General features: G+C 35.3%; 1 protein-coding gene across 8 annotated transcripts; it reads left to right on the forward strand.

The window, feature by feature from the left end:
* The first annotated feature begins 4,026 nt into the window (after positions 1-4,026).
* LOC113743250 (uncharacterized) lies at positions 4,027-16,825 on the forward strand. 8 transcript variants are annotated; one of them, XM_072061270.1, is made up of 9 exons: positions 4,027-4,237; positions 4,370-4,515; positions 4,618-4,794; positions 5,846-7,416; positions 13,774-13,828; positions 14,158-14,219; positions 15,563-15,635; positions 15,729-16,072; positions 16,374-16,825. In XM_072061270.1, exons 1-4 carry the CDS (start codon positions 4,229-4,231, stop codon positions 7,266-7,268), a joined length of 1,755 nt encoding a protein of 584 aa, XP_071917371.1. In that variant the 5' UTR covers positions 4,027-4,228; the 3' UTR covers positions 7,269-7,416; positions 13,774-13,828; positions 14,158-14,219; positions 15,563-15,635; positions 15,729-16,072; positions 16,374-16,825. The 8 variants fall into 8 exon arrangements, with proteins under 8 accessions (XP_071917371.1, XP_071917372.1, XP_071917373.1 ...); XM_072061271.1 differs by lacking the exon at positions 16,374-16,825 and adding an exon at positions 13,911-14,060 and having other exon boundaries at positions 15,729-16,294; XM_072061272.1 differs by lacking the exon at positions 16,374-16,825 and adding an exon at positions 13,950-14,060 and having other exon boundaries at positions 15,729-16,294.
* Positions 16,826-17,376: the final 551 nt, after the last annotated feature.

A 17,376-nucleotide genomic window follows, 5' to 3' on the forward strand; every position in this document is an offset into this window, starting at 1 on the left:
TAGACCTGAAAGATATTGAATGAATCTTCTCCTCCCTTCTTGAATAGGCCAGCTTTGATAGGAAAATTGGACATTAGAATTGGATGGCATGAACCCCTCTTTATGGTAACCTTATTCACGATTCAACCAAGTTGTCTATGTATAGGCTCCAATTTCTCCTTTAACAATTCATGCAACTGGCTAGTCATCACCTCCATTGCTAGTTTATTGTTAAAAGTTGAAGATCCTTCTCCAATGGACATGCTTAAGTATTCTTGCAAAGAATGTTAGCAAAACAAAGAAAAGTTTCTTCACAAAACTTCCTCACATATCAATAAAAAATGAAGCACTCGTGTATCACGTGTTTACCCTCGACACTCGTGTATCAATAAAAAATGAAGCACTCTGATAATCTCACCAAAATAGATTCTTAAGGCCCTTACTTGCTTCTATTGAAGAAATTAGAGCTATTCCTCAAAGCAAAATCAACCAATCAATTTTGCTTCTCAAGATTATAGCAAAATTAGGGTTTCAAATCGACACAAGGGACAATCAACAAAACTAAAATTTGACCAAATGACTTGACTCTTGGATGAGAAAATTACAGAAAATATTTTGGAAATTTGCTGAAAATAATGACCAAAAATGAATTTAGAACAACAACAAAGAAAGGAAGAAAAAGGAAACTCCCCAACACAACTAGGAACACACGACTGGAATTTATGATTGCGCTTGAAATGGATTAGCAAATCTGGAAATTTACCCTTTCCTAGGTAAACAAGGATTTAGAACCACACTTGGTTTATTCGAATGAAGTTTAGGACAAGAATTTCGAATTTAGCAAGTTATGGACAAAATCCGATTCACACTAGGAAAAGTGCAAGGTAGTGGCTTCAATGAGACAACATGCATTGAATTTGGATAGAAAATGACTCAATTTAGACTCTAAATCTGCTGGAAAATGTGGAAATTTAAAGACACAAGAAACTAGTAAGAGGCGTTGAAGGAAAGATAACAAGCCGACTCCAACTAGGAAGGTAACCAACAGCTAGTCCACTATTTTGCAAAATCCAACCTAACCTAGGATAATAAAAATGAAATTTCTGGAATTAATCCTTTTCCCCATAAGAAACAATGAGTAGAAAGGTGTATTATCCCAATCCAAAGTGTATTCAAACAAAAGATCAAACTAGGAAGCTATTTTGATGAAATCCGAATCCAACTTGGAAAACAATCAAATAACGGTTGTTTTATTCTTATTCAATAAGGAATTTGTTTCCTTGTGTTTCAAAATTGATCAAACAATGTTTTTGAAGATAGATTAAACAAGGCAAGTTGCAGAATTTTGTTTAAGAAAATCGGATGGACAACTTTCAATTTTGAAGAACCAGTAGGATTTGCTGTTCACATATCTAAGATTTTCAAGAACCAAATTATGGTTTCAAGATCTTTCAAGATTGATAAATTTCAACCAAGAATGTCAAGAAAACTAAGAATTTAATTCAAGAAATCAAGAAGCAATCAAGAATAGCCCCAAATTTTCAAGAATCAAATTAGGGTTCCAAGTTTGTTCCAAGAATTTCAAGATTTGAAAAGTTTGAGCACAAAGAATTCAAGAAAGCCTAAAGATTGTTTCAAGATCTTTAAGAACTTCTAGAATTCAATGAAGAAATTCAAGAAACTCAAGAAAGATTCAAGAAACACAAATAAATAGCCAAGATTTTTGAGAAGTTTAAGAACCAAAATTTAGGGTTTCAAGAAACTTCAAGATTGATAATTTATCAATCAAGAACAACAATTCCACAACTTTGATTCAAGATTTCAAAAAACAAGCTCTTAACAGCCCACACAATCCAAGAATCAACAAGAACAAGAAGAAATCCCTAGGTATGAGCTTCAAATTTCCAAAAACAACTCAAACAAAAACTTTTTGTTTTTCTGGGTGAACAATAACCATAGGATGAACAGTACATGAATAGTGACGGTGAACAATAATAAAATTTTTTTGATAATGAAAACTCGACACAAAACATGAACAAGAAACGAAAAAGGGATATAATTTTGATACCTTCAACTTGGCCCTAATACCAGCTGATATGACCTACACCCTATTTTAGACGCAACTCGTAACACACAAGCTTCGAATCTAGAATTAGATGGTATCGATGTTTGGCAGCAGAACCTATACATTCAAGGACAACTCAAGAACGTGTAGATTGGATAGACGAGTGACTACTTGATTGATAAGTCGATGAGCACCTTAGGAGTCACTCTAAGATGTTCAAAAATAACTTTCACAAGCCAAAAGAATCGTTTCAAACAAGAAACAAGTTACTAGAAAATTCTCAAAAGTTGTCGGTTGTTTCTTACCTAGGTTTGGCTATATCTAAGCTAATACAAAACTAAACGGGCCAAGACTAAACTACCTAACTAACCAAACTAATGAGGTAATTAAGGCCTAACTTAGAGCATAAGTTGATAGTTGAGTAGCGGATTAACAGAAAAAATTTTAGGTAGTCGTCTATATAAATGTTAAAGTTGGAATACTCGTTATGTTTTGGGTCTTTCCACTTGTAAATGCTTATCTCACAAAAATAGTGAGTGCAATCATAATTATTTCACTAAAAAGTGAGTGCAATTACAGTTCTCAATATGGAAGCATGCAAAACTTTAATTTGTTTTTCAATTTTATTACTACTTGAGATGTAGTGCTTTCCAAATAGCCCAAAAAATTAGTCACCCACTTATGTCCTATTTGATAATTCAATGTAATACTTAAACTTAAAGGTTCAGATAGACGCATTTAATAATTAAAAATAGAACATCTGAATTCATTAATTAAGTGACATTGAAATTTCTAGACAAAATTTGATTTTAGATAAACTATTAATTGATCACTTAATATGATATATAGTTACATGTATCAGATATCCAAAAATAAGTGATAAATTATTCACCGATCACCTAATGTGATATACAGTTAAATGTATCACATTTACTATTTAACAATATCCAAAAGTAAGTGATAGGCTATTCACTGATTATTTAATGTAATATACAGTTAAATGTATCACATTTACTAGTTAATAATCTAGTAACTTAACAGATTTATACTTTAAATTTCAAATTTCAGATTTTAATTTTAATATTATGAGATGCACCCTTAGTACAAATTCTTCCTACTCCGTGTGAAACTCAAATTCGTTTAAAGTCTCGTTTGGGATTGCAGTGCATTTAGTAAAACTACACTTTTAGATGTTAAAAGTACTTTTAAAATGTTTAGTGAATATCATCCCATAAAATTAGGAGTAGATCTATTGGTGTTAAGAACACTTTTAGCATAATTTCAAATTTGGTGCTTTTAAAATAGTTTTTGTGATTAAAAAAATAAAATATCAAAATTAATTATTTTATCCTATATTATGAATCAAATAAAGAGATAAATATTTTAAAATTATATATTATCTAATATAATAAATACTCATTAAATTATGTTTTTAAATAATATATTTAAAAGTATTTAAGTTGTTAATAAATAATTTTATTAAGGGTAAAATACAAAAAAACTCCCTCTGGTAAACCTAATACACAGAAAAGCCGCTCGTGGTTTCAAAATATACAACACGATATCTTGTACTTTGAATTAAATTGCAAAGGTGACGGAATCCGTTAAATTTAACGGAAATGACTTATTGGAATCTAAAAAAAAAATTTTATACCTAATTTTTAACAAATATACCTGTTCTACCGCTTAACCCTCAATTCTCTCTATTTAGAGAGTAAAACAAATGATTTTTTTGAGTTGTCTTTTGTTTAATTATATCAGGGTATTTTGGTTATTTTGTCTATTTTTGTTAAGTTTAACGGATTCAGTTACCTTTACAATTTAGTTCAAAGTACGGGGTGTCGTGTTGTATATTTTGAAATCACGAGAGATTTTTCTATGTATTAGATTTATCATAGGGGACTTTTTTATTTTTTACCCTTTTATTAATAGCTCTACTAGAAAATACTTTTCTATAAGCTGCGCAGCCCAAACGGGCTTAAATGGGAAAGAAAGGGAAAAAGGAAAAAAAAATTGAAGGGGTTGCAGTCAAATGCACCTGGTTTCTCCCACCATCTCTGCCCACTTTTTTCTCCGGTCTTAACCAGCCTTCTGCAGACCCCTCCGACGCCCAGGGTAACTCCACGGCGTCGTAATTAACGTCTTTTCTCTCTTCCAATCCCTAGCTCATTATCTTCCCCCACAATGCAATCCGTAAGTCCTTCGTTCTCATTTCCGGAATTTAAATTTTAATGCAGTAATTTCAATTTTATTTTGTTTTTGTAGACGAAAATTTGGTGTGGAATTTTTTATAATATTTTTTGTATGATTTTAAATCGTAATCAGGTGTTGATAGCTGCAGAGGAATCGCATATTCTCAGAATATTAAACAGTAGCTTCCAAACCCTAGACTCCATAAAAGACCGCATTTCTCATATTTTTGCTAATTTTTTCTGCTCCAAATACTTCAGCATTGACTTAATTGATACAAGGTAATTTCAAATTTACTTGGATTTTTGTCATATATTTGCTTTTTTTTTTTCGCGTGTGTGTATGAAGTTTTGTTGAATAAGCAATTTTATTATGTGGTATAGGTATAGAGGGATTGATGAGGTAAAAACAAGTTATAATCAGAATCAATGTGAGTTAAGTGAAAACGGTAGAAGGCAGTCGGAGCCTTCTGATGGTGATGAAGGGCAATGTTCCGGTGCCGTTTTTAACGTTTTAGATACAATGTTAAAGGATAGTTTGGATCGCTTGAAAACAATGAGGTCAGTGGTTTTTGTTTTTGAAGTCAGAAACTTGTTGTCATATTGAATTCAGTGTTTCAGTTAGTTTATAGTGTTTCTTAAGTATTTAATGGGTACAGCTTGCTGATTTTGCTGTTTTTTCGGAATGTGTTTTTTGTCGTGTAATATGGAGGTAAATGCATTGTATAGCAGATATCTTAGCTGTGTTATTGGTGCCATATATTGTAGCTTTACTATTAAAAAATGTTTGTAGAGGGAATTTTCCGTGTGGTGGCAGATATATATGTATACATGTTTCGCTGGGAAAACAAAGGAGTTCTTGCAAACATAAGAAATTACATAAGGGAACTTTGTTTATTTCTTCTAAAAGTTTAATATTTTAAATTAGCTTTTAAAATAGCAGTTAATGGTTGTTAATCATTTGCCTAAATGTCTATCTGATACTGATAGTTCTTACCAACGGCCTGTATCAGGCTTCTTGTGTCTTTCCCACATACATCTTCATTTATGTTCTTTGAATAGTCTTAGGAAAATCAGTCAAACTGAATTACATTCCTAACAGGATAGAAGATCGAAAAAGCATTAGAGTATATGATATGTCTGTTTCTTTGATTTCTAGCTTCTGGCTTTTAACGATTGATCAAGTTCAATGTATTGCCATCCATGCGTCTGTTTCTTTTTGGGTGATATAGAGTGTTGTTGCTGTTGTACTTAGTAAGAGATAGTTGGGATCCTGGTCTCTCTCTTATGCTGTCTGGATCAGTTTACTTTAGCTGTTGTAGTCATCTGCTTCTCTAGGCAAACTCTCCCTTGAAATACTTTACAAGTGACCTTTGAGATGTAGTTTCTGAAGTGGTAGTGGGTGCCCTTTTTAGTTGTTGATGTCTCCTCTCTTGATAGCTTTTGTTTTTCTTTCAAAGATGATTCTAAATTGTAGCTTTTATTACAAATTGTATCATGTTCCCTATCTCAGTTTATGGAAGTGAATTATGCTATACCTTTTTGAAGTAAATTTGTTCTTATAGTTTCTCTGTGTATGGTTTCTGTAACTGATGCTCCATAAGTTCCGCAGGCAAAGCATATCCTGGGATGCTATAGGCAGTGAATGCTGTGACTTTGAAGTAAATTATAAGCGAGATATAACTATCATTAGAGCTTTATGCTTGGAGGGTAAGTTGGGGGTAGCTCTATCTCTCTGGTATATGATGATACAGAAAAGTGTTATTCCTGATATTATCACCCATAATTATCTAATAAACGGCTTCTGCAAAACTGGTAACTTGGATAAGGCAGAGTGGCTTGTCAAAGAGATGTTATTTAGGGGTCCTCCTCCTAATTGTGCGACCTACAACACTTTAATAAAGGGTTATTGTCTTCAAAAGGATATTGAAAGGGCTCTAAATTTGTTTTCCACAATGGCCAACAGTGGTATTGGCCCGAATAGAGTTACTTGTAACATTATTGTACATGCTCTTTGTAAGAAAGGTCTGCTGGAGGATGCAAGAAAGCTTCTTACAGAAATATTGGGTGATACTTACCCTAAGGACACGTCGAATTTGATAACTTCAACTATACTAATGGACGGTTCCTTTAAGAATGGAGATATAAATCTGGCTCTCACTTATTTGGATGGCATTTTTTGCGGGGGTATCCCACTTGATACTGTTTTCTATAATGTTGCCATTCATGGATTCTGTTTGATCGGAGATATATCCACTGCTTATAAATATGTCTGCGAAATGTTTAAGCGTGGTTTTCATCCTGATATATTTTCTTACAATACTCTTATTGGCGCTCTTTGTAAGGAAGGACGGACCACTGAGGCTTGTTATATCTACAATGTTATGTCCAGGATGGGTGTTTCTCCTGATCAAATCACTTACAAGATGATTATACAAGGGCTATGTTTTCATGGCGATGTAATGAAAGCTAATCTGTTTCTTCATGCTATGTTAGATGACTCTGTTGTGCCTCAACCACTCATCTGGAATGTGATAATTGATGGTTATGGGAGGTGTGGTAATATGCAAAAAGCATTGTCCATCAGGGAACAAATGGCTGCCTTTGGAGTAATGCCAAATACATTTACTTATAATGCTTTGATCCATTCACAGATAAAAAGTGGAAATGTTGTTGAGGCACATTCTTTGAAGAAGGAGATGGTTCTAAATGGTTCTTTTCCAGATTTGGTTACATACAATCTCTTGTTGGGTGCCTCTTGCAATCTTGGTAACTTTCATTCAGTGCTGCAGATATATGATGAAATTGTAAGAGGAGGTTATTACCCAGACATAATAACATATACTGAGCTACTTAAGTATTACTGTATACAAGGTTATACAGAGAAGGCAGACGATCTCTTGGAAAAGTTACAGACTTTGAATTTACAGGTTGATCATGTTCCATTTCTGATACTCATGAAAAAGTATTGCAAGATGAGGGAGCTAGACAAAGCATTTGAACTTTATCAGAAGTGGTTATTGAGAATGAGTTGAGAATACCTTTAGTATAGAGCAATTGGTACTCAGGGCTGCAAAGAATTTTCTGATCCTTGGAAATATAGCTCCACCATGGCAGTTTCATGCATTACGTTCATTCATTGATGGTGGATATCTCCTGCAAGTTGATGATCTCAACTTGAAGGTTTGTGCTTTGTCACCTCTCCTGATATTTCTGATATTTAAGATACCTCCTCTACCGTATTCTTTCATTTTAGTGAATGTGCTTGATTTTCTCATAAAATTTGACAAGTTTTTGGGTAAATCTTGACTGAGTATAAATTAGTATTGGTTTCTTTTGGACTCCATATAATATCTTTGATTGGGACTTCTGAATTTGAAGTTGAAAGTTACTATAAACTGATTTTCTGTTATTTCTTCTTCAAAATTGATAAATTAATCACAGGTCCTAGTTTTTTTGTTTTTCTGAACAAGGTCGAAATGCCATTGGTAACATGTTCTTGTACAATGAATTTTATTTTTTGGTGTGGAATTCTGTTTGAATTCCGTATTTACAAAGTTTGAATTCAATATTTAGTGTTTCAAAGAGGTAGCACTATACTAAATTTGTTAATCAACATAACACTGCAGTTTTAAATTGTTGGAGTTTGTTTTTGGCATGACTTATTGGAAACAGTTGTTTCCATGGACACTAGTGAAAACTGAACCAAACCAGAAGAAATTTCTTTCAAGTGAAAAAAGAAATTCATGCAAGTGCAAATAATGTCTTTTAATGGGTATAATGACACTCAGTGAAATTTAGAAAATTGGTTGCCAACTTAAAGTTACTGGTGCAAAATGTCTCTGATGCGGAATATCATTATTGGTTTAGTAATCGATTTAGTAAAGAATGCATTTTTTGTAGTTTTTCTTGTCATGTGTTTGAAGTCACATACTTCATTTACATAAATTGGAGAGTTTTGAATAATTTTCACCATTGCAGATGGAGCTTCGATTATAAACTAGTAAAAAATGGGCAGAATGACAAAGTGGACGAGAAAGTTACAATTCCAGAAATAATACTTAATCTTTAATGGCTTTTGCTAACCGAACCATCCAGCTTGCTTCTTTTTCCTTCCCTTACTTCCCTTCATATTTAGCTATCTTAGAAGAAGAAATATCTCCTATTCCCCTCCTATCTTTTTGTTAAAGCTCCTTTGGTGGAATTCCTCTTGTAACTCAATGTTATTCCACAAAACAATTTCTAAATTAGTTTTCAAACTATCCACATCCTCCTTATTCTCCCCATAAACTCCAATCGAACAACCTCCTTGAAGGAAGGAAAAGTATTTCCAGCAACTTAAATATATGTTTTACATTTATTTTACTGATTAAGGATTCAGAGTTTGTCAATAGCATAGTTGGGATGTAATACCCAGTTTCTTTTCATGCATCTGTGAGTCGATTAACTTGTATAACATATATAGTTTTTGAACTTATTTAAAATAGCTAGATATATTTGTTCATGGATCCAAATATGCACACTCTTCAAAGACAATTGATTTTGCAGTTTTTCTTTGGGTGTCTGAGTTGCTAAGCCATGCTAGAGCTGAAACCTGTAGTTAACTCATTTTCATCTGAGAATAAGTGAAATTTGTATGGGATCGTGGATGATATTAAAGCAAAGAAATGAAGAAGCAGTTGCACGGCAATTAGTGAAGAAAAAATGAGATACAGTTTTCATTGATCAGGTGTTTTGGTGCCAGTTATGTCCTTATGCTTCCTAAGGATTTTAATTGATTAATGAATACTTAATGGATTATATCAGTTCAAATGCACTGATTCAGAACAAAGTGGAATCTCAGACAATGATGAAGTTGTAAAGAACTGATGGTTAACCAGATTACATATACTATTTGTTTTCAGATCTACCAGACTTCATTATCTTTTACTCATCGAGAATTAACAAGACAGCAATAACATTGTTGGTAATCATGCTAGTCACCATGTGATTGTGGGTTAAAAGTGAAGCTATCCTTTTTGTGATTTTCTTGTTTGCTTGTGTACCCATTACATTTGTCCGGACCTACGTTGTAAACACTGGTGAATGGATGACACAATTGTGGGATGTAGTTGAGAACTTAATTACAAGATCTTTCATATGATTAGGCCACTTGAGTTGTTTGTTGTTGATTTTCTGCAGATTTGCTTTTTTTTTTTTTTACCTCTTTAGCTGTTTAAAAGCTGTGTATAGATTAGCTGGTGGCTATGGCATATGATTGGATACCCCTTTTGTTGGAGTTGCTCTGGTTATTTATTATTGATTTCCTCTTAGTTCATGCTCGCTCTTAGAATGTCATTAACTCTGGCTGTCCTGGTTATTAAAAATTTGCCAAATTTGGCTTCATAGCTAGAACTTATGTAGTTTTTGGTGGCTGTGTTGCACGGTCATTGCCCACTAGTGGGACATTAATGTTGTAATTTGTTCTTGAGATTATTTGTGTTAACAGGTATCTTGGGAGGAAAACATCTAGTCACATATTATGAGTGACCAACTAGTATTTATAGGAGTACAAACCTAACCGACTATTTACAAGAATACCCTTACTAATTTATTATCTATAAGAATACTAATATTCTCCTAACACTCCCCCTCAAGTTGGAGCATATATATCATAAGCACCCAACTTGTTACAAATGTATTTCACCCTAGAGCCCCCTAAACTCTTGGTAAATACATCAGCCAATTGATCTACAGACGGTACATGAGATGTCTTGATGACCCCGTCTAGCAATTTCTCTCGAATGAAATGACAATCAACTTCAATATGTTTTGTCCTTTCATGAAACACTGGATTAGACGCAATATGAACAGCCGCCTGATTATCACACACTAAATTCATAGGCTGTTTATGCTCAAACCCAAGTTCCAGTAACATGCTCTTCACCCAAACCAACTCACACACAGTGTGAGCCATAGCGCGGTATTCAGATTCTGCACTTGATCTGGATACAACTGTTTGCTTCTTACTCTTCCACGACACTAAATTACCACCAACAAACACACAATATCCTGTAGTCGATCTTCGATCTGAGGCAGAACCAGCCCAATCTGCATCACTATATCCTTCAATATCAGTGTGTCCATGATTTTGATACAACAACCCTTTTCCAGGAGCACTCTTAAGATACCTGAGAATCCGTATAACAGCATCCCAATGACTAGTACGAGGGGTATCAAGAAATTGACTCACAACACTCACTGCAAACGAAATGTCAGGTCTCGTTACAGTGAGATAATTTAATTTACCCACAAGTCTTCGATATTGCTTAGGATCATCAAGTAATGCACCTAGATCTCCTGCTAATTTCACATTAGGATCCATAGGAGTATCCACAGGTCGGCAACCTAACATCCCAACTTCACTCAACATATCGAGTACATATTTTCTTTGACATAAATAAACCCCATATTTAGACCGAGCTACCTCAATACCCAGAAAATACTGTAGATGACCTAAATCCTTTGTCTGAAAGTTTGCCTGCAGATTGGATTTAAGTTTCTGGATCCCCACAACATCATCACCTGTAATCACAATGTCATCCACATAAACAACTAATAAAATTTTACCAGCATTAGAATGCCGATAAAATACAGAGTGATCTACTCCACATCTTGTCAGACCGAACTCCATGACAACACTACTAAACCGGCCAAACCAAGCCCTCGGAGACTGTTTCAATCCATATAAGGATTTTTTCAAACGACAAACCAACCGCGGATTCTCCCCCTGAACAACAAATCCAGGAGGTTGTTCCATATATACCTCTTCTTCCAAATCTCCATGCAGAAATGCATTTTTCACATCCAACTGATGCAATGGCCAATTATAAGTTGCTGCCAAAGAGATAAGAAGACGGACAGAGGTAATCTTTGCAACAGGAGAAAATGTTTCTAAGTAGTCTATTCCATACACCTGAGTAAATCCTCTAGCTACCAGCCGAGCCTTCAATCTATCAATAGAACCATTAGGCTGCACTTTTATAGTGTACACCCATTTACAACCAACAACAGGCTTACCTGAAGGACGAGGGACAAGATCCCAAGTACCATTTTGTTCCAAAGCAGACATCTCTTCTTGCATAGCTAATCTCCAACCAGGATGATTAAGAGCATAGGTAATAGACTTAGGAATGGAGATAGAATCAAGAGAAGCAACAAAAGAAGAATATGACATAGAGAGACGAGAATAAGAAACAAAATTAGAAATAGGATGGGAAGTACAATGTCTCTTACCTTTGCGTAAAGCAATAGGAAGATCTAACTCAGAGGAGGGCGTCATACCTGGATTTGAAGATTGAGAGTTAATTGGTGAAGTGCGTGGCATATCAGGAACTTTCTCAACCATGGAACGACGAGAGTAAACTTGAAGATGAGGACGAGATAATCGAGCTATGGAATCTGGTGGACTAGACAACTCAGGTAATAAAGGGGAAGGGATTGGTAAAACAGGAGAGGAAAAAGAGGGACACTGGTCTAATTCACAAGACATACTTTGCTTGATAAAATACGGAGTGGATTCAAAGAAAGTAACATCAGCACAAGTAAAAAATCGATTTAAAACTGGACTGTAACATCTATACCCTTTTTGCGCTCGTGCATATCCTAAGAAAATACACTTAATAGCACGAGAATCTAATTTATCCATCCCTGGAGCAAGCTGATGAACAAAGCACACACATCCAAAAATACGAGGAGGCAATTTAAACACAGGTTCATGAGGAAAAAGAATGGAGTAAGGTAATTGACCTCCAAGAATATTAGATGGCATGCGATTAATTAAATAACATGCAGTTAGAACTGCATCACTCCAAAATTGTTTGGGCACATTCATGTGCAACAACAGTGTTCGAGCAATTTCGATTAAATGCCCAATTTTTCTTTCAGCAACTCCATTCTGTTGTGGAGTGTGAGGACAAGAGGACTGATGAATAATACCAGACTTAGTCATAAAGGTATTAAAAGGAGTGGAAAAATATTCTTTCGCATTATCACTGCGAAGTATACGTACAGGCACACCAAATTGATTCTTTATTTCTGTAACAAATGCACAAAAAATGGAATATAATTCTGAACGATCTTTCATTAAATAAAGCCATGTAACTCTGGAAAAATCATCAACAAAGACTACAAAATATTTAAAACCTAACTTTGAAGTGACTCGACTAGGACCCCAAACATCAGAATGAACTAACAAAAAGGGTTCAGAAACCCGTTTATTGACTCTAGGAGCAAAAGAAACACGATGATGCTTTCCTAACTGACAAGACTCACATTCTAACGAAGATAATTGATTCAAAGTAGGAACCAACTTTTTCAAATTTTGTAAAGACGGATGACCTAAACGACAGTGAATTTCAAGAGGAGAAACAGTAGCAGGACATGCTATCGGACCATTGAAGTTGAGAAAATAAAGACCATTATGCTCATGCCCTCCACCAATCGTCCTCTTTGTCTTCAAATCCTGAATGACAACAGAATCAGGAGAAAAAGTAACTGTACACTGTAGAAATTTAGTGAGCTTACTAACAGACATTAGATTAAATGGCAAATTGGGTACGTAAAGAACAGAAGACAGCGGAAGTGATGGATTAATTTCTACAGTGCCTAGTCCTTTAACTTTAGTGGTAGATCCATCAGCTAAAGTAACATGAGGAAAGGGAGTAGACTCTTGAAAATTAGAAAAAATTTTAGAGGTACCTGACATATGATCAGTAGCCCCGGAGTCAATAATCCATGAGTCATTACCTTTTTGTGCTAAAGAAGCAGAGGGAAGAGATGCGTGATTTGTAGCTTGGTACTGTAAGAATTTAACATAATCTTCCTCGGATATAGTAACAGTTTTCTGGGACCCATGTGCTGAAGAACTTGATTCAACTTGATCAGTGGTAACCCCATTAGCAAAACTTTCAACCATAGCGAATAGCACTTCAAACAAAACAGCAATCAAAATTCGCGATGAACAGTGCGCCGTGAACAGTGCCCGTGAACAGTACGCGCGATGATGAACAGTGCGCGATGAACAGTATCGCGTCAAGACTTTTGCTAGATATTTAACCCTAACCCTAGGACTTTTGCTCTGATACCATGTTAACAGGTATCTTGGGAGGAAAACATCTAGTCACATATTATGAGTGACCAACTAGTATTTATAGGAGTACAAACCTAACCGACTATTTACAAGAATACCCTTACTAATTTATTATCTATAAGAATACTAATATTCTCCTAACAATTTGTATTTGGCTTTGGTACCTAGACAGCCCGTGGCTGTCTTGCTCAATGATGCAGGCAAATTTTAAATGTGGCCATAAGAAATAATCCTCACGAAATAATTCTTTGGTCTTTTTAGGTTAAGCTTCTATTTTCCTTACATTTCTGTTGTTCATTGAGGGTGTTATATTTTTTTCCCCATTTTTATATTTGTTTAGCTTTAATTACCATTACTATGCTTAATTATCCTTCTGTACTCTTCAGTGCTAATGATGTTTTCCGTGGCAGCTATTATTGTTAATACCAGGCGGACTGCAGTTAGATAATGAATCAGTAAACTCAGGTAATTTCTGTTGATATTTTGAGTGTCTATTAGCTTGCATCTGTTATAGCTGCTTGAATAGTATCATGAATAAAAATTGTAGCTTAATTGTGGAATGGCTGGTATTTTCATACTCGGGCAGTCGGACTTTCACCTTCAGAATAGTCCCTGGGAGACATTGATCAGGAAACATATGCTCCATTTGGTTAAAGGGGATTATTGATTCCATCAACCATCTTTTTAAAATTTTATGGTAGACTGTCTTGTCACTGTTAATTGCAATCTTCCCCTTTTCTTTTTCTTTTTCTTTTGGAGCTATTATCTCAGTTTGTCTTTGCTGATGTTTCCAGGAAGCTACAGAGATTTCATTATACAGATTCAAACTTTGCCAGTTATCTTCAAGCTCAAGGAGGTAATCCTTCTGGGGTTGTGAATGTCCTTTTTAGCAACACCAGCTTTACGGTTGTATATATATCACCTGGCTTCACTGGAATGTGTAATTACCTGAGTTTTTGTTCATCTTTCTCTGTGTTCTACCACTCAATAAGGAAATGTCATTGAACCATTTGAGTTGTGTGTGAATACGCAAGGTGGTGCACATTGACCTTTTTAGCTTCTCAAAAATAAACTTAATTGTAATAACTATGTGTGGGATGGAAAACTTTTTTGAAGCAATTTTTCTTTGTTAGTGGTTTATACTGTCCACTTATCAGGAGAGGTCATTTGGGAAGTTTCATTCGGATTTAAGTTTTCGTGGCTTAGGTGGAGCATCACTAGGCTTCTGATCTATGTGAGGACACACTTGGGATTAGTTTGTGTATGTTTATGTTATAATCCACTGTAGCAATCATCGAAATGCCAAGGGTCTGGATTTGCATTCAGAAGTAGCTAAACATAGATGGGTGAATTGTGCTGACATCAATTGTTCAAGTCTGATCTACTTAGATCTGAAACTTATTGGCGGTGCAGTTTAATGAATGTTGTTTTCTGCCATTCATTCCATTTGGTGAAGAGTATTAGGGATGGTGGCTTGGCAGGTACTCATCCTGTCAGGCTCGTGAAAGCCTGAACTTGGTCAAATTCTCGTCTACCTAAGTCCCTCCTGAATCCAATGGTGTGTATAATCACCACCAAATTAGCCCAGCTTAGTGGCCATGTCTAGCAACCTGCCAATTTTCCTGCTCAAGCAAAATGTCTAGCAAACCTGCTGACTTTTTTTTGTGCTAATGCACAATTTGACAGTCCTATTATTAGAATAAGAATGATTGGTTTTGTTGAAATATAACTTACCATATCAATATAAATAAAGTCAATGAATTCAAGTTTGAAACTGATACACTGGTTAAATTAGTTCCTTTTGCATGCTTATGCATTGCACCCATAGAAAAATAGTTAGTTCCTAAAATTGTACTGAAGATTCTTTAGGAGCAGACAGAAACTAATGGACTGTAATATATCCTTTTGCATGCTTTTGCCTGTTATAACAGCTGAACAATAGAAGGGGGATTAAATTCATGAAATATGACGAATCTTTCTTGTTCATAAAAGGTTAAGTTGCAATGAAATAAAGGTATCTGTTAAGTATCTAGCATATGAAGAGCTTGTATTTGTTTTCGGTTGGAGCCTGAGATTTTTTATGCCTCTTTTTTTCCCAGTGTAAATTTAAATTCTGCTACCTTCAAAATTTGAACAATTTATCAGGCATGCTTCAAAGATTTCCTTCCTTGTCTGATTATCTTCCTCGTGGTTGTACAGGAGGAAATCTCTTTTTGAATATCTTGGTAATGTTCACTGCACAGATATTGATGAAGTAACTTACCTTAATCAGGCATTGTTCCCTCACCAGTTCTATTGGTTCGCTTGTCATCATATCTGCCGATTTGGATTTTGGAACATATCAGATCTTAGCTCAATTTTGCAGGTCTGGCCTGGCTTTTCCAACTTGTCTCTGGTGTGCTTCATGAAACTCAGTTTTACTGCTCAAGAGCAGTGGACAATAGGTATCATTGATTACGCAGCCGTTGGGGATGAGTTCGTTTTACAAATTGAATCTTATCCTAGCCTACATGTTGGAGATCAAACCCTGCAGCTGCTTTTTGCTGTGTCTGTACAAGCAGCATATTCAATCTGCTTCTGCTACTGGAGCTGATGAGCATTCTTAACATTTTTGGTGGTAGTACGTGGTTAGGATTTTACAGCGGCACCATGGACAGAGGAACTGAGCGTTCCTTTTCTCATTAAAATCTGCTGTTCATTCAACTGCAGGTATTCTACATGTCATTATGGTCATCTAGTTCTTTAATTGGGTTCATTCAGCGGTGGTAGCTCTTGGTACGTAATTTTTTACTTTTGCATCTATACGAAAATGAAACACTTGAGATTTTGCAGTTATGGCAGGTTGCACATGGTGCTATACAAGCTGTTGTATTATTTCAGACCTTTGTGTATACTGTTTGAGGCCATATGTTATATTATCCCATTAGACAAGTAGTATTCGTGCTCTTATTGGGATGCTTTGTCATATATTTTATGCCATGCCTGATACCATCAAGTGTTTTGTTCAAAGAAAGCTGAAGATTGCGGAAAAATCAGAAATGATGCCTAAGAAATTGCCTGCTTGCATGATGATAAGGATACTAAGGTTGGCATCCGACTCTTCTCTGTGTGTCATCTGACAAGAGCCATGCATAGAAAACCTTGCGAGTGAACCTCCAGCTCAAAATGTAGTTAAAAGTACCATTAAGACCTAAGGGTGGCATAAGATCATTTTCAAAATCTGTCATGGACCTGTTGAGAATATTCGCGATTTGCTTGCTTCAAGTTTTTTGCGATCATGGCATAATTTTGTTGGAGCAGAATTCGTGATTTATTTTCTCGGTCTTTTTTTTTCCCCTTAAATTAATGGACTGGGCAGCTTTGGGCTGAAAGGTTAAGTCTGAGAAAGAACTTCTGATAGATATGTGGACGAATTTCATTTTGTACCGTGTATTTCCATCGATTTTCACTTTTCATCCTCAACTTTTATTTTGGACAATTTTCACCATAAAAATACCAACACATCTCAAACCACCCAAAATCGTCCATATTGTAAATCAAGATGTGCAAAACTGTATGCAGCCACTCGCATTTTTTGGTTCTCTTCTGGAATGATCTCAGTTTTTTGTAGTTGACAAGAAGTTAGCTTGAATGCAGGAGCGTATTAGTTACATGATAGCGTAGTGGATGCCGAGAATTTTAGACTTTTGTCAATTTTCGGCTAAAGTGTCCAAAAAGAAAGTACAGCTTCCTACGTGTCAATAGATGATACTTCTATGAAAAATTGAAGGAGACGGGATAGGGACGATCATCAGAAGGACCGTCCCTGAACAGTTAACGGTCAAGATTTGGTCCAAAAAAATTGTACGGTCCACATTACTTCTTGTATCTCGTTTTAAACGTGTGTAGGGTTCACAAAAATTTGTTTTAAAATTACATGTTGTGCAAACAAAGTTATGCCGCGTGCAAACAAGATTATACGGTGTGCAAAATGTACAAAATTGCTAGGAACGGTCCTGTGGTACAAAATTGAA

This window comes from Coffea arabica, chromosome 8e (genome assembly GCF_036785885.1).
Source record: "Coffea arabica cultivar ET-39 chromosome 8e, Coffea Arabica ET-39 HiFi, whole genome shotgun sequence".
NCBI classification, from domain to species: domain Eukaryota; kingdom Viridiplantae; phylum Streptophyta; class Magnoliopsida; order Gentianales; family Rubiaceae; genus Coffea; species Coffea arabica.